At 43.8% G+C, this 22,396-nt stretch overlaps 1 protein-coding gene across 1 annotated transcript in view; it reads left to right on the forward strand.

Annotated features, from left to right (window-relative positions):
• The window catches only part of HHAT (hedgehog acyltransferase), a 366,627-nt gene that overhangs the window by 150,050 nt on the left and 194,181 nt on the right, over window positions 1-22,396 (forward strand). The window contains 1 exon segment of the mRNA XM_040430369.1: window positions 10,520-10,555. Coding sequence (XP_040286303.1) covers window positions 10,520-10,555 — 36 coding nt within the window.

A 22,396-nucleotide genomic window follows, 5' to 3' on the forward strand; every position in this document is an offset into this window, starting at 1 on the left:
CAGGACTGCAGTAGCGTCCTGGCTGCCATGGTAACCGATCGGAGCCCCATCGATTAAACTGGGACTCCGATCGGAAATGCCGCTCCGCTGCCACCAATGATGGGGGGGGGGCCGCACTGGCCACCAATGCTTTTAATACTGGGGAGGGAGGGAGGGGGGGGCCGCACTGGCCACCAATGCTTTTAATACTGGGGAGGGAGGGGGGTCTGGTGGCACCTGAGGGGTTAATTGTGCGGATCACAGCCCCCTGTAGGAGATTGGGTGCTGCCAGGCAGCAGGGGGCAGTTATGTACACAGTTCTTAGTATATTCTAACTTGAAGCGTCCCCATCACTATGGGAACGCCTCTGTGTTAGAATATACTGTCGGATCTGAGTTTTCATGATCTAACTCAAATCCGATGCTATATTCTAACATAGAGGCGTTCCCATGGTGATGGGGACGCTTCAAGTTAAAATATACCATTGGATTGGAGAAAACTATTAATAGGGACTCCTGACTTTACATTGAAAGTCAATGGGGGACGGATCAGTTTGCAATTGCACCATATTGTGTCAACGTCAAACGGATCCGTCCCCATTTTTAGTCAGGACAGATCCGTTTGGCTCCGCACGGCCAGGCGAACACCAAAATGCTGCAAGCAGCGTTTTGGTGTCCGCCTCCAGAGCAGAATGGAGGCGGAACGGAGCCAAACTGATGCATTCTGAACGGATCCTTATCCATTCAGAATGCATTGGGGATAAACGGATCAGTTCAGGGCCGCTTGTGAGAGCCCTCAAACGGATCTCACAAGCGGAACCCCAAACGCAAGTGTGAAATTAGCCTATATACTTCCTCCTGCATTGGTGACAGAAGAAGCCTAGGGTTCATTGTGTCTATGGCCCATGTAGCTGCTTTCAAAAGACAGGAAATATTAACCTATTTTAGGCCTAGTGGCCAGTGTGAAAACTGCAGGATTATATACATTTTTTTAAACATAGTGACATGGAAAAATGTAAATAAACTCACCTAAAATTCTAAAAAACCCTTCATAAAAGCGTGGATTAAACTATAGGCCATTTTTTTTATGACACATACCCTTTAAAGAGGTGCCTCAGATGGCCCGGCACTGGACTCTTGTGACCCCCATGATTCTTAATATAAATTTAAGAGGTCTTCAGGGACCTCATTGTCATTTAGGCAACTGCATAGAAGTGTTATAGGATCTCCGTATGGCACTGTTATTTGAGCACCATGATTTATAGCACAGAAGATATTGAACTAGGCACCGTTCTATGTAATTCTGGACCTTTTGACTCATATTTTCCCCAGTCTATTTAAAGTTCCTTTACTGATAGCGTAAGCAACTGATATTACATGAGATGTGACCTTTACTAGGGCGGTTGGATTGGCCGGTGGCACCTGAGTCAAGCTTACTGCAGGGACCTTGCTACCCAGGAAAACCCCTGGGAGATACCACCTTGTTTCTTCAACAGGAAGTAGCTGTCTACAGCAGTCAACCATCATAGCTCCCATGACTTACTCAATGGTCTGAATCACTGTCATATGGTCACTCACAGGCCTGTATCGGACAGACCAGATCCTTCACCCAAATATTATATATATTCACTAGGTACTTTGGGTTATTTTCCTTTCCCTGAATCAGTAGCAGGTCGAACTAGATGGACCTGTGATTGTTTTCTCCACCATGGACAATCTCTATTTGACGGAAGGGTCCCTTGACAATAAGATATTCACAAAGTGTTCTCCTGCTGAGACCCCAGCGATCAGCTGTGATCTCTGGGGAAGCCTGTCAGTAAGTGTTCAATCTCCCTGCAGCGCCACCACAGGGAAAATAAAGCATTACATAGTTATCATTGAAATCAATGTGTTGTGTGTTCAATATAGCATAGGGGAAGTCTTCCAGAGCGAGAGATGCCCTTTGTACCCACTGTCCACTCTGGCCAAAACATGGTTTATCTGCTCGCCCTTTTCTCCTGCAGTCCTGCATTATTTTTGGAGCCTTACAGATTATACACTGCGTGCAGAATTATTAGGCAAATGAGTATTTTGACCACATCATCCTCTTTATGCATGTTGTCTTACTCCAAGCTGTATAGGCTCGAAAGCCTACTACCAATTAAGCATATTAGGTGATGTGCATCTCTGTAATGAGAAGGGGTGTGGTCTAATGACATCAACACCCTATATTAGGTGTGCATAATTATTAGGCAACTTTCCTTTCCTTTGGCAAAATGGGTCAAAAGAAGGACTTGACAGGCTCAGAAAAGTCAAAAATAGTGAGATATCTTGCAGAGGTATGCAGCACTCTTAAAATTGCAAAGCTTCTGAAGCGTGATCATCGAACAATCAAGCATTTCATTCAAAATAGTCAACAGGGTCGCAAGAAGCGTGTGGAAAAACCAAGGCGCAAAATAACTGCCCATGAACTGAGAAAAGTCAAGCGTGCAGCTGCCAAGATGCCACTTGCCACCAGTTTGGCCATATTTCAGAGCTGCAACATCACTGGAGTGCCCAAAAGCACAAGGTGTGCAATACTCAGAGACATGGCCAAGGTAAGAAAGGCTGAAAGACGACCACCACTGAACAAGACACACAAGCTGAAACGTCAAGACTGGGCCAAGAAATATCTCAAGACTGATTTTTCTAAGGTTTTATGGACTGATGAAATGAGAGTGAGTCTTGATGGGCCAGATGGATGGCTGAATTGGTAAAGGGCAGAGAGCTCCAGTCCGACTCAGACGCCAGCAAGGTGGAGGTGGAGTACTGGTTTGGGCTGGTATCATCAAAGATGAGCTTGTGGGGCCTTTTTGGGTTGAGGATGGAGTCAAGCTCAACTCCCAGTCCTACTGCCAGTTTCTGGAAGACACCTTTTTCAAGCAGTGGTACAGGAAGAAGTCTGCATCCTTCAAGAAAAACATGATTTTCATGCAGGACAATGCTCCATCACACGCGTCCAAGTACTCCACAGCGTGGCTGGCAAGAAAGGGTATAAAAGAAGAAAATCTAATGACATGGCCTCCTTGTTCACCTGATCTGAACCCCATTGAGAACCTGTGGTCCATCATCAAATGTGAGATTTACAAGGAGGGAAAACAGTACACCTCTCTGAACAGTGTCTGGGAGGCTGTGGTTGCTGCTGCACGCAATGTTGATGGTGAACAGATCAAAACACTGACAGAATCCATGGATGGTAGGCTTTTGAGTGTCCTTGCAAAGAAAGGTGGCTATATTGGTCACTGATTTGTTTTTGTTTTGTTTTTGAATGTCAGAAATGTATATTTGTGAATGTTGAGATGTTATATTGGTTTCACTGGTAAAAAGAAATAATTGAAATGGGTATATTTTTGTTTTTTGTTAAGTTGCCTAATAATTATGCACAGTAATAGTCACCTGCACACACAGATATCCCCCTAAAATAGCTAAAACTAAAAACAAACTAAAAACTACTTCCAAAAATATTCAGCTTTGATATTAATGAGTTTTTTGGGTTCATTGAGAACATGGTTGTTGTTCAATAATAAAATTAATCCTCAAAAATACAACTTGCCTAATAATTCTGCACTCCCTGTAAGAACATTTTTTGTTAAAGGGGTTGTCTCATCACAGACGATTATGCCCCCATTGTCTGATAGGTGCGGGTCCCACCGCTGGAACCCGCACCTATATCGAGAACGGAGCCTTGGAAGCGGTGGAGACCGCACTGCGCATGCGCAGCTGCTTTCCATTCATTTTCTATTCGGCTGCCGAAAATAGCCAAGCGCTTACTTGGCTATTTCCGTCGGGCCCATAGAAGTGAATGGGAGCGGTAGCTGGTCATGCCCGATGTGGGGAGAGCGCTTGGTGGAGGCCGGACCGGAGTCCTCCAGCCACCATCTTGCGAGGCTCCGTTCACGATATAGTTGCAGGTCCCACAGGTGGAATCGGCACCTATAATACAATGGGGGAATTTCTAGCGATATGCCCCCATTGTCTGAGGTGAGACAACCCCTTTAACAACATATAGAGAAATCATATGTTTTAAAAATCCCAAATATATTCTACCAAACAGGGCACAATTGAGGTCCAGAGTTGGCCTCCTATTGGAGGAAAGGTTGGTTGCCTGGGGTTATGTCTTATCATTTTAATAAATGTCACAGAAGTGTGTGAAATACAGATAGACCTGAAGGTGCACAATTATGTGACTCCAGTTTCTGAGGGCTTCTTGTTTCATACATCCTATTTCACCCTCCACTAGCCTCCACCTTGCTGTTATTCCTCTGGTGGTCTTAAGTAATTGGCAGGTTGATATATCTTTTATGTTGAAGCTTCCAAGCCAGGGAACTGAGAATTCAACTCTCGTTCATACTAATTGAAGTTAAAAAAAAATGCTAGAAATCTATTTTTAATGCAGAAATTATGAAAAGGCAAAAGATTCCTTAAATGAGACATCTATTTAAAGGGACAATACATGTATTTAAAAAACAAACAAAAAACAATCTAATGTTAACAAATCCAGTTTTTTCTTCTTATTTGACCCTATTCTATGCAAATTAATAATCTTAAAGGGTTTTTCCAATCATTTCAACATTTTTTATCTGCCCTAAGTCTCCCAAATCCTGCATATTTTCGACTCATATACCTGTTTTCCATGTCAGCACTTTCCTTCCCCTGTTCTCGGCATGACTGCATCTTGGCAGGATGTTTACATGCAGAACTTCCTGTTTTCATCTGCTTCCTGACAAGTCATTTTCACTGGGTTTGTTCTACCTAGCTGACATGTAAAGGGGAGGTTAGGAGGCATTTCAGAGCAAAGCATGCTGGGATTGGTTAGCAAACCTAACAGGAAGTTCTGCATGTTAACATCCTGCCAGGATGCAGTGATGCTGAGAACCAGGGAAGGAAAGTTCTGACATGAAAGACAGGTATTTGGGAAAAAATATGCAATGCTTGGGGTACACTGGGCAATTAAAAAAAATGTAATTATGTTACCAGAGCCCTTTAAGGCTATAAAAATCTATATATGCCTGTTCTGTATTCTCTTCACATCAGACCAGTCCCAGGCTGAGAAGGCAGCTTGATGTAGCAAAATCCTCCTCTGCTCTGTTTGCAGTGGGTTATCAGACAAGCCAAGTATCAGCCCATTATCTATTCCCTTCCCCTCCAGCTATTTCATTTGGAGTAGATTAAGTGCAAATTGGCCCCTTTTTTGACTACGTAAAAACAAGACTTGCACTTTTTTATTTTATAAAATTGGTGATTTAGGAATCCAGTTCCTAAACTGAACAGGTTACTCCTTTTTGCTGGTCAAAGCTTTATATGTTTTAGAATCTCAAAAGAGTTTTTCTTTTTGTATTTTATCAGGGCCCTTTAATTCTTGGGATATTTGGGAGTTCCAGCTCACAGATCAGAATCTTCTGTATGGGATGTCAGAGGATAAGTAATTTAATGAAAATTACCCTCCTGGCTCATTACTAAAGCTCTTTTGCTTTCGTCTGTGTGTTGCAATTACCTGATGACACTTTTCACTCTGGTGATTTAGTAATATGTAATTTTTAATCATTCTGCTCTTGCCTGTAATGGAAATCAGCTCTCCGTACACTGACTCACTGGTGAGCCTGTAATGGACTTTTGTATATACACAGCAGCCAATCAGAGGAGGCAGAGCTGCAGGGGGAGGAGAGTGCAGGATGAGGCAGGAGGTGTGTCTCAGACTACCTCAGACTCCCTGTAGGCACTGTTGCTAAACTGTAGTCACAGATCATAGCTCTGCCCTAACAGAGCTAAACTATAAATCCTAAAACTATAAAGGAGATAAACTATTATCTCCTAGGAGAACAAAAGGAAAAGTTTGCCCGATTTCTCTCTTCCTTAAAGGGGTTATCCCAGCACTAATGTACACAATGAAAATCAGAGATTATCTCTTTCTAACAAAGCTAGAACCAGCTCTGTACCTTACATGGATCCAGAGATCTCCCCATTCATAGATTTATATCACATTGACAGCTCAAGGGGAGTGTCTTTCCTGCTGCAGCTCAGGGGGCGTGTCCATGCTCTCCCTATCACAGCTCAGGAGGCAGTTGAAGGATGAAACTGAGCATGTGCGGCCATCTCAATGAGCCGGACAAGAAATAAGAAAAGAAACAAACAGCAGATGGCACTATACAGATAGATTTTATTGAATAACTCAGTGGCTATGTTAAATTTTTAATTAATTAAATTACAAAATAAATCAGATCCAGGTGCTGGTTTGAAAAATGGACAACCCCTTTAACATTTTTCTCTCCATACATATTGGAGAATTGGCTTAAAACACCATTCTTGGTAGTTTTGGCCAACAATACACTAATGTGTATGGGAGTTTAAAGAGATTGAAATGCGTGGACTTTTTCCGGTTCAATAAATATTGGCCAACTCCTAGTCTTCAGTGGAGATTACATTCATTTATCATTATACTGTATGTGACTTCTGTTTACCTCTATTGAGTACAATAAGACTTCTATGGAATAGTGAATAAGCTTCACCTTGGAGCATTTCTTGAGGGCTTGTATATCAGAGAGTGAAATCCATGAAGCATAATGGTAAATCAGTGGCTCATCAGACAAGGCTCCGGGTTACGGGCTTATGGCGCACGCAGTCAAAGGTTCAGACAGAGAACAAGAAAAAACTCAGCATGTGAAATTTCACTCCATAAAAGGCCTATACCAACCGCCTATATTGTATATTCCTGTCCATCGAGACAGATGTTTAGTGCTACAAAACAAATAGCAGTGTGTAGCTCTAGCCTAATATACGCTCATTGAGAAAAGTAAAAAAATAAAAACAATTATGCACCCAGATAGAAATGTCGGCATGCAGTCTCAGGCAGATGTGTAAAGAATTACAGGTGTGGTCTGAATAGATACTGGGTCTTGCCACAAGAGGGCGTAAAAGTGCTTCCCCTGCTGCTCTATCTAAAGGCTCTCAGAGGCTACTTTTGGGTAGTGTACCTCAGGTTGAGAGATCGCTGATTGTTAGACATGCCTCTACAATGTACTCAAAGACATTTTGTCCAGTTAGCAGACTTTGAGAGGGGGTGCATCATTGGACGGAAAGAAGCAGGATGGCCGTTTTGATGAACTGTCCACCATCTAGCTATTAGGTGGTGTTGGGAGCAGTGGTTACATGAGAGAAAGCACACACAGCTAACAGCCTCCAGACAGACCACCTGTAGAGAGGATTGTTTGATCCGCCAACAAGCACAAGCAGCTCCCACAGTTTCATTGCCACCATGCAGACACAGGGGCACCTTCATTACACACCTCTATCTCTGCCCAGACCATTTCCAGGCACTTAGCAGAAGGAGATTTGGTGTCCTGGTGCCCATTACACGTCCTGCCATTGATAGCCAGCCAACGTCTCCTTGGACTGCTATTGACTGGAACTGTATTGTCTTTAGCAACAAATCCAGGATCTGTTGGGATCTGACGATGATCAGATTCGAGTATGGAGGCTTGGTGGTGAAAGCTTCAACCCTGCCTTTGCTGTGGAGGGACAAACTGCACCAAATGTTGGTGTGATGATCTGGGGAGCCATCGCATACAACAGTCGGTGACCCCTAGTAGTGATGCGAGGGACTCTTAAGAGCTCAGCGATATGTGCAGGACACCCTGCGGCCACATGTGGTCCTCTCATGGCAGGGCCTCCAAATGGCTTTTTTCAGCAGGATAATGTTCGCCCGCACCCAGCAAGGGTTTCCCAGAAAAGCCTCCACCAGATTGCAACACTTCCTTGGCTGCCCAGTCACCAGATTTATCACCAATCCAGCATTTATGGGAGCAGCTGGACGCCAGCTTCAGCAACCTATGAGTTTGCAGGATCTACAGGCCCAGCTGTAACATCAGTGGACAAATGTACCGCAGGATACCATATTGAACCTGTATACCTACATACTCTACTGTATCTCATCTTGTATCCAGGCTAGAGGTTGTATCCCATCTTGTATCCAGGCTAGAGGCTGTATCTCATCTTGTATTCAGCCTAGAGGCTGTATCTCATCTTGTATCCAGGCTAGAGGGCGTATCTCATCTTGTATCCAGGCTAGAGGCTATATCTCATCTTGTATCCAGCCTAGAGTCTGTATCTCATCTTGTATCCGGGCTAGAGGCCGTATATCATCTTGTATCCAGCCTAGAGGCTGTATCTCATCCTGTATCCAGGCTAGAGGCCGTATCTCATCTTGAATCCAGACTAGAGGCCGTATCTCATCTTGTATCCAGGCTAGAGGCTATATCTCATCTTGTATCCAGGCTAGAGGCTGTATCTCCTCTTGTGTCCAGGCTAGAGGCTATATATCATCTTGTATCCAGGCTAGAGGCCGTATCTCCTCTTGTATCCAGGCTAGAGGCTATATCTCATCTTGTATCCAGGCTAGAGACCGTATCTCCTCTTGTGTCCAGGCTAGAGGCTGTATCTCCTCTGGCATCCAGGCTAGAGGCCGTATCTCATCTTGTATCCAGGCTAAAGGCTGTATCTCAACTTGTATCGAGGCTGTAGGTGACCAACAGAGTCTTAGAGCCTCATTTCAACTGTACAGTTTATCGTTTCACTAATATTGTAATCACTTACATATCATCATTACATACATATTCTGTATACTAGAAAGTTTAATTATATTCAACTAGATCTTGGTGTCTTATTGTCTTTGTCAATGAGTATATAAGGCGTTTTTCCCATTTTTATTTTTATTTTTGCTCCATTAAAAATGTATATAAGGATATATGAAACATGACATGGTGACATATCATCACAAACCTATTTCTCATTCCCGCTCATCATTTGTCACTGCCAGTAACGTTATCATGTACTCCAGCTAATATACTTCTTCCTATCCTCATTTATCATGTATCAAACTCGTCTGTTTTATCTACCAGACATTTAGGGACAAGTACATGGACTAAATGTGCGGGAGACTCATCCAGAGAGACAATAGAGTACAGAAGGCCAATGGTTTGGGCAAAATGTAAATGTAGATTGGGATTCTTTCTTGGTACCTCTTTTAGTTAGCGAGATCATATTACCCTCAATGCTGATGGGACCATGTGAGTCCATTAATCATTTAAAGACCTGTGATGTAATAGTAGAGCATAGACAGTAGGGGGCCTAAGGTGTGTTATGGTACCCTGATCAGGTGAACACTGCCACTGTGACTGGGCAATCAGAAGCAGGACCATAACTGTGAGACACAGTTGCGGTTCTGCTGTAACGCCAAAAATGAGAGAAACCTCTCATTTCTGCCGCCTAGTGCTTTGCATGCCGTGATGAAAGCGGGTGGCAGGATATAGTGGAAATGCAAAGGAAGGACCCACCTTCGAACATGCCACGAGGATTCCCTGTGACATGATCTATACAAGGGATCAGCAATCTTAGGCACTCCAACTGCTGTAAAACGACAACTCCCAGCATACAAACATCTGGAGTGCCGGAGGTTGCTGATCCCTGATCTATACCTATATTTAAGGTAAAAATTGCCAGGAGTTCTAGGGATTAAGAAAGAATGGTTCTCATTATTTCAGTAGATACTCTACTGCTTCATCTGCCAGTCAACAATCAGCTAGTCAGGTTGTCAGATTACGGGTCCTTTAATCTGACAACCTGCTAAAGTGAGCCGTCTCTCGACTACAATCTGTTTTAATCTCGTGGGCATGGGCACTGCTATAAGTCTGGGCCTGTTGTACATAGTCACTATTATGCAGCTGGTATCACTTTTTATTTGTCTTGTGGACAGCAAAAGGTCAACCATTATATTACAAGGTGTGAACAAGGAATGTTTGAATTCCATTACTTCATGAATACTGTTACAGACAGTGAGTGTGGATCCATTGTACCAAGTAACTGGTTTGGCTTTGGGATAAAGCTAAGGACATTGTCCTGGTGGTCTCCTCGTATTCACCCTCTAACCTCTATAGCAGGTTTGGACTTTGCTGCAGGGAACCAACCAGACTGTTACCTCTTGGGGTAGTTCCAGTATACCGAGACCCCGAGGGGTCAGGCAATATCCATAGTCAGGAGACAGGCTGAAGTCAGGACAAGCAGCGTACTAACGTATACGAAACACAAGTATGAAGTCAGGGCAGGTGGCAGTAGGGCAATCTGAGAGCAGGCTAAAAGAGTTTTCAGAGATTTTTTAACTGATGACCTGCCCTCTGGAATGAAGAAGCAAAGTGTACATAAGATTTGTGAAATCTCATACACTTTGTTGCAAGAGAATCCTTGCGAAAAAAATATGCAGAAAGTGCAATGCGTGTAGTTAGCCGAACAGTGGTTTCCAACCTGTGACTTGCTTGGAGACCACTGGGTGTCTTTCCCACCAAAATTAAGACTTCCAGTAAATCCTAAAATGAGATTCCTGTATTCTTCTGTATAAAGTATACTGTGTCCATTTTCCGACGCATGGATCAGTTTTGCTTTTCGGCTTTATGTATTTTCCGTGTTGGTTTCTTTATGTCTATGACAACTTTGTTTGATCCTGATGCTCATTTTCTTATTCTTTTTATTTACAGGTGTTTCGATGTCGGACTTCACCGTTTTCTCGTGAGGTAAGCCTAAAGTAAGAAATACAGATACAGTGGTTGAAAGTTACAGTATTTCTCTACGTATCATCATACATGGGAGTCTGTAGATCACTGATTAGGACCGCCCACTGGACTCCTAAGCCCAAAATGAGTAGAAATATCAGTCAATGAAATACAAGTTATACTGAAACTTTTACTCAATAAATATACACTCACAAAAAGTTAGGGATATTTTGCTTGTTGGTGAAATTTTAGGATGAACCTAAAATGCACTCTAACCTTTACAGCTGAACTTAATGTGACCTTCTGTAAACTTCGGAATGCACATGTCTCACTGTTCAATGTTTCAGTACTTTTTGCACAACTTGCTGTACTCTAACAAGGAGCTTATTGGCAAAATTCACAACAGGTGTTTGATCCATGAATCACCCAATACATTTCCTGGTACAATTAGAATTGGTATTTAAACAGTCCTCCTCACCATGCTGTTCACATTTTAACATCATGAGACCAAGACGACACCTAACAATTAATCAAAAGTACTTCGCCATTGTGAGGCGTGAAGCTGGATGTTCTCAGACGGAAGTGGCTGCTGAGCTTAGAGTGTCACAGAGTGTCATCAGCAGGTTGTATCAGAGATACAGAGAGAGGCCTCATGCACACGACCGTTGTGTTCATCCGTGGCCGTTGTTCCGTTTTCCGTGATTTTCTGCGGACCCATTAACTTTCAATGGGTCCGTTGAAAACTCGGAAAATGCACCGTTGTTCATCCGCGGCCGTGATCCGTGTTTCTTGTCCGTCAAAAAAAATAGGACCTGTCCTATTTTTTTGACGGACAACGGTTCACAGACCCATTCAAGTCAATGGGTCCGTGAAAAAACATGGATGCACACAAGATTGGCATCCGCGTCCGTGATCCGTGGCCGTTGGCAACTTTCACACAGACGGGTCGCAGATCCGTCTGCATAAAAGCTTTTTCAGATATGAGTTTTCCGACAGTATATTCTAACACAGAGGAGTTCCCATAGTGATGGGGACGCTTCAAGTTAGAATATACTGAGAACTGTGTACATGACCACCTCCCTCCCCAATATTATATTCATTGGTGGCCATTGTGCCCCCCCTCTCTCCCCCCCAGTTAAAATCACGTTTCGAATCCCCCATCATTGGTGGCCAGTGCGGCCTCACATCTCCCCCCCCCATCCTTGTTAAAATCAAATCCGAATCCCCCATTATTGGTGGCCAGTGCGGCCTCACATCTCCCCGCCCCCCCTTAGTTAAAATCACGTTCCGAATCCCTCATCATTGGTGGCCAGTGCGGCCTCATATCTCCCCTTCCCCCTTGTTAAAATCACGTTCCGAATCCCCCATCATTGGTGGCCAGTGCGGCCTCACATCTCCCCCCCCAGTTAAAATCACGTTTCAAATCCCCCATCATTGGTGGCCAGTGCGGCCTCACATCTCCCCCCCCCCTCCCTAGTTAAAATCACGTTTCGAATCCTCCATCGTTGGTTGCCAGTGCGGCCTCATTGGTTGCCAGTGCGGCCTTAAAATCACGTTCCCCCATCATTGGTGGCAGTGGAGAGTTCCGATCGGAGTCCCAGTTTAATCGCTGGGGCTCCGATCTGTAACCATGGCAACCAGGACGCTACTGCAGTCCTGGTTGCCATGGTTACTTAGCAATTTTTAGAAGCATTATAGTTACCTGCGAGTTGCGATGTCTGTGACCGGCCGGGAGCTCCTCCTACTGGTAAGTGACAGGTCTGTGCTATAAGCAATGCGCCGCACAGACCTTTCACTTACCAGTAGGAGGAGCGCCCGGCCCAAGGGGGGCGGGGGGGGAGAGGTGAGGCCGCACTGGCCACCAATGAATATAATATTGAGGAGGGAGGGGGTCTGCCCCCTCCTGCCTGGCAGCACCTGATCTCTTACAGGGGGCTATGATAACCACAATTAACCCTTTAGGTGCGGCACCTGAGGGGTTAATTGTGCGGATCACAGCCCTCTGTAAAAGATCGGGTGCTGCCAGGCAGCAGGGGGCAGTCATGTACACAGTTCGTAGGATATTCTAACTTGAAGCGTCCCCATCACTATGGCAACGCCTCTGTGTTAGAATATACTGTCGGATATGAGTTTCACGATCTAACTCAAATCCGATGGTATATTCTAACATAGAGGCGTTCCCATGGTGATTGGGACGCTTCGAGTTAAAATATACCATTGGATTGGAGAAAACTCCGATCCTATGGTATATTAACTCCTGATTTACATTGAAAGTCAATGGGGGACGGATCCGTTTGCAATTGCACCATATTGTGTCAACGTCAAACGGATCCGTCCTCATTGACTTGCATTGTAAGTCAGGACTGATCAGTTTGGCTCTGCACGGCCAGGCGGACACCAAAACGACTTTTTTTTCATGTCCGTGGATCCTCCAAAAATCAAGGAAGACCCACGGACGAAAAAACGGTCACGGATCACGGACCAACGGAACCCCGTTTTGCGGACCGTGAAAAAATACTGTCATGTGCATGAGGCCAGACTGGAAGAGTCACAGAAAGGCATAGAAGTGGATGTCATTCGGCCACATCCCACACTGATGAATGCTTCATTGTGGACAATGCCCTGCGGAATCGGATGATGAATGCCACACAACTCCAGGCACATTTAAGGGAGGTGAGAGGCACCAATTGTCCCGTCAGACCATTTGACACCATTTACATCAGCATGGTCTGCATGCTAGATGACCTGCCAGGGTACCTGACCGCAGCATCAGGCACAGGCGTCATCGTCTTGCATGGGACAGGAGCATCTACACTGGACGAGGGACCAGTGGGCCTCAGTGCTGTTCACTGATGACAGTTGATTCACGCTGATGGCCGCCAACAATGCTGGAGACGTCAAGAAGAGCGCTATACATCAGCCACTGTTGTCACCAGACGAGCCTTTGGTGGTGGTGGTGGTGTTACAGTGTGAACAGGTGTGTCTAGTCAATACAGAACTGCCCTACACATTGTGAATGGTACAGTTACAAGCCCATACTACTTGAATAATATAATTAATCCAGTCATTGTGCCTCTACATGAACAATACACCTAATTTCATATTCATGGATGACAATGCGCCAGCTCATCGAGGTCACATCATTAGGGAACGGCTGCTGGAGACTGGGGCACCTCAAATGGAGTGGCCTGCACTTTCACCAGACCTGAATCCCATTGAAAACCTATAGGATCAGCTGAGTCGCCGTGTAGAGGCTCGTAAAACTCTGTACCCCAGAACCTCAATGACCTGAGGGCCACTCTTCAAGAAGAGTGGGATGCCACGCCTCAGCAGACAATCAAGTCGTATTGTGAACAGCAGGAGACGTCGTTGTCAAGCTGTAATTGATGCTCAAGTCCACATGACAAGTTATTGAGACATTTACTATTTGGTGGGGATATACCCATTACTTCTACTTAAATGCCCTCCTTTCATGATATAATATCACTGCAGTGTGAACACTTTCCATAAATTTCACCGGAAAGCCAAATTTCCTTAACTTTTTGTGAGTAGTGTGTATATATACAGTGCTGCCCATAATTATTCATACCCCAGCAAGTAATTTTTGGACTGGAAATGACATAGGTGTCTCCCAAAAGATAATAAGACGATGTACAAGAGGCATTATTGTGGAAAAAAAAAACATTTCTCAGCTTTTATTTACATTTGAGCAAAAAGTGTCCAGTTGCGTAAAATAGGAGACGCCTTCAACCCAAAGAACACCATCCCCACTGTCAAACATGGTGGTGGGAACCTAATGCTTTGGGGGTGTTCTTCAGCCAATGGACGAGGGAACCTAATCACAGTAAACGGCACCATGAAAAAAGAGCAATACATGAGGATTCTCAACGACAACATCAGGCAGTCTGTAGAGAAACTTGGCCTTGGGCACCAGTGGACATTTCAGCATGACATTGACCCAAAACACACAGCAAAAGTGGTGAAGAAATGGTTAGCAGCCAACAACATTAACGTTTTGGAGTGGCCCAGCCAGAGTCCAGACTGGAATCCAATTAAGAATCTGTGGAGGGAGCTAAAGATCAGGGTGATGGCAAGAAGACCCTCCAACCTGAAAGATTTGGAGTTCATTGCTAAAGATGAATGGGCAAAAATACCTGTGGAGACATAGAAAAGCTGGTCTGCAATTATAGGAAGCGTTTGATTGCTGTAATAGCCAATAAAGGCTTTTCTATTGATTATTGAGAAGGGTATGAATAATTTTAGACTGGACACTTTTTGCTCAAATGTACATCGCCTACAGTGCTACATAATTTCAGTCTCCTGAGTATGAATGTGTGGAGGAGATCCCTCAGTGTTAGGAGGTCTTTGAGATGGATAACATATGGGGAAGCTGCTAATGTGGTCTTGCCCATGTGATGTTCCCTATATACAGTACAGACCAAAAGTTTGGACACACCTTCTCATTCAAAGAGTTTTCTTTATTTTCATGACTATGAAAATTGTAGATTCACACTGACGGCATCAAAGCTATGAATTAACACATGTGGAATTATATACATAACAAGTGTGAAACAACTGAAAATATGTCATATTCTAGGTTCTTCAAAGTAGCCACCTTTTGCTTTGATTACTGCTTTGCACACTCTTGGCATTCTCTTGATGAGCTTGAAGAGGTAGTCCCCTGAAATGGTTTTCACTTCACAGGTGTCCCCTGTCAGGTTTAATAAGTAGGATTTCTTGCCTTATAAATGGGGTTTGGACCATCAGTGGCGTTGAGGAGAAGTCGGGTGGATACACAGCTGATAGTCCTACTGAATAGACTGTTAGAATTTGTATTATGGCAAGAAAAAAGCAGCTAAGTAAAGAAAAACGAGTGGCCATCATTACTTTAAGAAATTAAGGTCAGTCAGCAGGAAAAATTGGGAAAACTTTGAAAGTAAGGGCTATTTGACCATGAAGGAGAGTGATGGGGTGCTGCGCCAGATGACCTGGCCTCCACAGTCACCGGACCTGAACCCAATCGAGATGGTTTGGGGTGAGCCGGACCGCAGAGTGAAGGCAAAAGGGCCAACAAGTGCTAAGCATCTCTGGGAACTCCTTCAAGACTGTTGGAAGACCATTTCAGGGGACTACCTCTTGAAGCTCATCAAGAGAATGCCAAGAGTGCAAAGCAGTAATCAAAGCAAAAGGTGGCTACTTTGAAGAACCTAGAATATGACATATTTTCAGTTGTTTCACACTTGTTTGTTATGTATATAATTCCACATGTGTTAATTCAAAGTTTTGATGCCTTCATAGTCATGAAAATAAAGAAAAATCTTTGAATGAGAAGGTGTGTCCAAACTTTTGGTCTGTACTGTATGTGTCAACCGGTGGTGCCTGATGGCGCTTACATTTGGACACAGTAGACCAAAACAGTAACGATGTGTTTGCGGTATGCATGCACAGTACATTGGTCAATGGTTGGCACAGGTCATGACGCGGTTGCTTATGCGCCTGACCTGGCTTTACCTTTTCCAAGATGGCGGATTGTGTAGGAGTACTGGGCGCTTGCGAACACTAAACTATCGCAAGGCTTTGTGATGACACTGACATGACGCGATTATCCAGCCATGCGCGTACTTTGTTTTTCGGATGACGTGAATGCCTTCGGGCTTTGGCGCATACGCACTTGACCGCACACGTGTTGGTCTGTCGGATGACGTATTCATCGGACACACACGCATCCGAGATTCTTAGACGCTGAGTTTGGCAATGGAGTCACACCGGGAATCTGTCGGTTGTTTGATTGTATGGATGTATCCGTGTTCATAGTCATGTGACCCGACCACTCCCCATGATGGATGTGTGGTAATAGCTCCTTATTTTAACCAGTTGTTATCTGGGATATTGCACAAGTGCACTTTATAGACATGAATTTTGCATTTATTCAGACAATGTATTATGATATGCAATCGTATCACGGTTCTATTTTATGACCAAGCACTGTGTTCACCAGATTTACAAATGTATACACATGTATTTCACTTTATTTTTTCAATTGTCACTTGTACAGGCATGGGTTAATGCTAATTATGTTTGATGATGTCATTTCCTCACACTATAAGTATGTTCAGTTTGCATTGTTACATTGCTTGAGAAAGGCTTCATGTTGGAGCCGAAACGTCGCGTCACCACTGGGTGAATGAACAGCTTTCTTTTTTCACTATACTGGAGTGCTGCTCTGTCTTTCATTTGTATATATATATATGTATATATATATATATATATATATATTTGCTCAGCTCCTTCTGTTCTATAACCTGCCGCCTACAGATTGAATTGAATTTTTAATGTGACAGGTTCCCTTTAGGGCTCTTCCACACGAGCAGATCCCGTGCGGGTAATCCGCTGCGTGAAAGAGAGCCAAGCCCCGTTCCGGACAGCGGAGACACGGAGCACTAACATGATTAATAATGCTCTGTGCCTCTCTGTGATCTTTTTACTACAAAATCACCGTGAGATAAAGTTGTCACTGTGATTTTGTAGTAAAAAGGTCACAGAGAGGCACGGAGCATTATCAGTCATGTGTCCGTGTCTCTGCTGTCCAGAACGGGGCTTGGCTCTCTTTCACGCAGCGAATTCCACGCACGGGATCTGCTCGTATTAAAGAGGACCCGTACCCTCTCCTGACATGTCTGTTTTAGTAACTATTTGCACCCCCCATGTAATAACCATTCTGGAGCATCTATTCCTTTTCCATTCCTCTGTTATTCCTTCTAGGAGGAATAGGAGAGAATGACACAACATAGAGTCATAGGAATAGACAGTTCAGAGTTATAATTACATGGGGAATACCAGTAGTCTCTAAAGCAGACAAGTCAGGAGAGGTGTGTAATGAAGTCAGGCGGCACAGCGTACTGGTTGAGGGGTGCTCGGTTTGTGTGGAGGTAATCCCAAAATCAGAAGAATGAAAGAAAACCGGCACTCCCAAAAATCTTTGCTGGTGATAGATTTATTGGTCACTCATATGACGCGCAGCGTTTCGGCACTCACAGGTGCCTTTTTCAAACAAGAAGTGAGCAGCAGCTCACTTCTTGTTTGAAAAAGGCACCTGTGAGTGCCGAAACGCTGCGCGTCATATGAGTGACCAATAAATCTATCACCAGCAAAGATTTTTGGGAGTGCCGGTTTTCTTTCATTCTTTTAAGTCAGGAGAGGTGACTGGTCCTCTTTAAACTGCACCAGATTTTTGACAGTGGCTGATGCTGGATAATAACTGTCTAGCCTACGTCTGCACCACCTATTGGCTTAGTTTATCTATTTTACCTATAAAGTGCAGCACATTTTTGGTGCATGATGTCCTAGTTTCCCCCCTTCCCCCGCTATCAGGATCCTAGGACGGATCTCAATAACGGAAATTGAAAGCGCAGATGTGAAAGTAGCCTACCATGGATCAGTTTCTGCAGGGCATGCTCCACAGTAGCAAATATTCGTTAAAATCTCTTCCACGTGGCCAGTGCTGGAGATTTTCCTGTGCAAATCCACACAGAACATCTGCAGTTTGAATTCCTCCTATGATTTGCAGTTCAACTGTTTGCTGTCAATGAATAGAAACGTGCACTGTTTACATTAGGTCATATCTTACCAATGCAGCCACAGACAGCACCTTTCAGAATGTGGCGATCAGCTGATCCACTGGGGTCCCGCAGCTGATTCTGTCTGGGGAAACCGTGGCCCACCAGGCATCCCCTCTGTAGAGTAGATGTAGAATGACACGGCAGCCGTTCCGATGAATGGCCGTCCTTGTATAATATTACGGAGATTGCTTCAGTGCGGTTTTTGCTGCAGATCATCTTCATAGATTTTGCCATGAATTCACGGCAGGTTGGGCAGAAAGGTCAATGGGCTGATACATCTCCCGATCCTGCGTTGCTATATAACTAGACAAATCTGGGTGACCTCCCCTGCGCGGCTACGATGGCGGCTTGGTTGCTGACAAGTTATAACCAGGTAATTGCAGGCAGCAGGGTCTGAAAGCAAGAAGCTATCTCAAGAACGTCTTTCGATCCTTTTATTTTTAGGGCCCAGGGCCCTTTAAATGGACCTGACTTGATAAACTGACTGCAGGAAACGGGCTCCTGCCTCACTCTGTGCGCCGACACAATGAAACAGATAATCTCCTTAGTGTATGATTTGCCAAGCAGCAGTCACCGTCTGATGCCAAACTCCAAAGTAAAAATGTATCGCCGAACGATCACTGTCTAATTGTCATCACACACCTCGACAACAGAGCCGCGGCGCCGGCGCAGCGCATGAATATGGATCGGGTCTCTTTGTCTAGTCAGGAATTAGCGCACGCTACGATTCACACCACTAGACTGATTTCTTTTTATGAAGCCACTTCATGGATTCCCTCAGTAGATACTTTACATATCTGCAGCCGGCAGCTGCTGGGGATGATTTGTGGCCAATTGCAAGGGCTTTCCTACCAATGAAATTCACGGCATGTGGAGTGGTGCACCGTTAAAGGGGTCCTCTCACTTCAGCAAGTGGCATTTATCATGTAGAGAAAGTGAATACAAGGCACTTACTAATGTATTGTGATTGTCCATATTGCTTCCGTTGCTGGCTGGATTCATTTTTCCTATACATTATACATGGCTTCATATCCAGGATTTCCGACCACCCTACAATCCAGCAGTGGTGGTCATGCTTGCACAATATAGGAAAAAGTGCCGGCTTCTCTGGTGGCTGGGAACGTGGGAGCGCACATAGGCACGCATGCGCAGCAGCTCCCGTCCCGACCACCTCATATCTGTGCTGCAGCGGTGGTCGTAACCCCTGGAAACAAGCACTGTATAATGTGATGGAAAAATGAATCCAGCCAGCAAAGGAAGCAATATGGACAATCACAGTACATTAGTAAGTGCCTTGTATTAACTGTATCTACATGATAAATGGCATTTGCTGAAGTGAGAGGACCCCTTTAACCCCTTCACTACCGAGCCACTTTTCACCTTAAATCCCTGGCCCATTTTTGCAAATCTGACATGTATCACTTTACGTGGTAATAATTTTGGAAAGCTTTTACTTATCCAAGTCATTCTGAGATTGTTTTCTCGTGACACATTGTACTTCATGACAGTGGTAAATTTGAGTGGATATATTTCACCTTTATTTATAAAATAATCCAAATTTTACTATTCACAATTTTCAAAATTTTAATTTCTCTACTTTTAAGACAGATAGTAATACCTCATAAAATTGTTATCAATCAACATTCCCCATATGTCTGCTTTATGTTGGCATAATTTTGTAAATGTCATTTTATTTTTTTAGGACGTTAGAAGGCTTAGAAGTTTAGAAGCTATTTTTAAAATTTTCAACAAAATTTCCAAAACAATTTTTTTAAGCACCAATTCAGTTATAAAGTGATTTTCAGGGGCTTATGTAATGGAAACCACCCATAAATGACCTCATTTTAGAAACTACACCCCTCAAATTATTCAAAACTGATGTTACAAACTTTGTTAACCCTTGAGTTATTCCACAAGAATTAACTGGAAATTGAGGTAAAATTTCTAAATTTCATTTTTTTTTTCAGATCTTCCATTTTTGCTGTAACATAGCAAGTGTTAAAAGAAAATTAAACCTCATTATTTATTACCCTGATTCTTCAGTTTACAAACCGCCCCCAAAAATGTGCTCAAAAACGGATGCATGAGTGCATGGCAGGGTTCAAAAGGGAAGGATAGCCATAGGGCTTTTGGAGGACAGATTTTGCAGGATTGGCTTTTGGGAGCTATGTCGCATATTACGACATCCTGAGGTGGCCCTACAGTGGAAACCCCCACAAAGTGCTCAAACACTTGGCTGTGAAAATGAAAAATTAATTTTTTTTCTGGAAAAAGTTGATTTACACCCACATTTTTCACTTTCACATGTTGTTACAGGACAGAATGCACCCCACATTTTGTTACCCACCTCCCTCTGAATATGGCAACACCCCACATGTGCTCAAAAACGGATGCATGAGCGCATGGCAGGGTTCAAAAGGGAAGGAGCGCCATAGGGCTTTTGGAGGACAGATTTTGCAGGATTGACTTTTGGGACCCATCAGGACTTTGCACTTTGACCCATCAGGCGTTTCACAGAATTAGGAAACACTTGGCTGTGAAAATGAAAAATTAATTTTTTTTCCAGAAACAGTTGATTTACACCCACATTTTGTCAATTTCACAAAGGGTAACAGGACAAAATGCACCCCATTTCTCCCTGAACACCCCATATGTGCTTGTAGCCTGCTGTATGGGCGCACAGCAGGGCTCTAGAGGCAAAGAGCAAAATATGGTTTTTGCAGGCTTGAATAAACAGACATGGATTTTAGGTGCCATGTCGCATGTTTTAAAAATTCCTGAGGTCCCCAGAAATTAAAAACCCCAAGAAGTGACCCCATTTTGGAAAGTGCACCACCGTGCGAACATTTTAAGTAGTGGAAATTTTTTTTTTTCAGCAAACAGGTGTCTCACAGAAGGCAGAAATACTAGAGAAAGGATTTCAAAGCACACATTTGTGAAAAAGAAAAATTACTAGCAGACCCCAATATTTCACTTTCACGAGTAGTTAAAGGAGGAAAAGCACCCCAGTATATGTTCCCCATTTTCTCCCCATTCAGGAAACACCCCATATGCGCTTGTAGCCTGCTGTATTGGCGCACAGCAGGGCTCCAGAAGCAAACTGCAAAATATGTTTTTTGCAGGGCTGCATAAGTAGACATGGATTTTAGGTGCCATGTCGCATGTTAAAAAATTCCTGAGGTCCCCAGAAATTAAAAACCCCCAAGAAGTGACCCCATTTTGGAAAGAGCACTCCAGTACGAACATTTTATGGGGTGGAAAGGGCACTTTTGACCTAACAGGTGTTTCACAGAAATGAATATGTAGTGGTTGGAGAAAAGTGGATCTCTAAGGCCCCTTGCAGACGAGCGTGTCCGGATAGGGTCCGGATGCGTCCCGGTGCATTGCGGCAAACCCGCGCGAGTAGGAACACAATTGCAGTCAGTTTTGACTGCGATTGCGTTCCGATGTTCAGTTTTTATTGCGCGGGTGCAATGTGTTTTGCACGCGCGTGATAAAAAACTGACTGTGGTACCCAGACACGAACTTCTTCACAGAAGTTCAGGTTTGGGTTAGTTGTAGTGTAGATTGTATTATTTTCCCTTATAACATGGTTATAAGGGAAAATATTAGCATTCTGAATACAGAATGTATAGTACAATAGGGCTGGAGGGGTTAAAAAAAAAATAAAAATAATTTAACTCACCTTAATCCACTTTTTCGCGCAGCCGGCATCTCTTCTGTCTTGTTCTGTGAGGAATAGGACCTTTGATGACGTCACTACGCTCATCACATGGTCCGTCACATGATCCATCACTATGGTGATGGATCATCTGACTGACCATGTGATGAACGTAGTGACGTCATCAAAGGTCCTATTCTTCACAAAAGAAGACAGAAGAGATGCCGGCTGTGCGAACAAGTGGATTAAGGTGAGTTAAAAATTTTTTTAATTTTTTTTAACCCCTTCAGCCCTATTGTACTATGCATTCTGTATTCAGAATGCTATTATTTTCCCTTATAACCATGTTATAAGGGAAAATAATAAAGATCGGGTCCCCATCCCGATTGTCACCTAGCAACCGTGCGTGAAAATCGCACTGCATCCGCACTTGCTTGCGGATGCTTGCGATTTTCACACAACCCCATTCATTTCTATGGGGCCTGCGTTACGTGAAAAACGCACAAAGAGGAGCATGATGCGATTTTCACGCAACGCACAAGTGATGCGTGAAAATCACCGCTTATGTGCACAGCCCCATAG

The sequence above is a fragment of the Bufo bufo genome, chromosome 4 (genome assembly GCF_905171765.1).
Source record: "Bufo bufo chromosome 4, aBufBuf1.1, whole genome shotgun sequence".
Taxonomy (NCBI): Eukaryota; Metazoa; Chordata; class Amphibia; order Anura; family Bufonidae; genus Bufo; species Bufo bufo.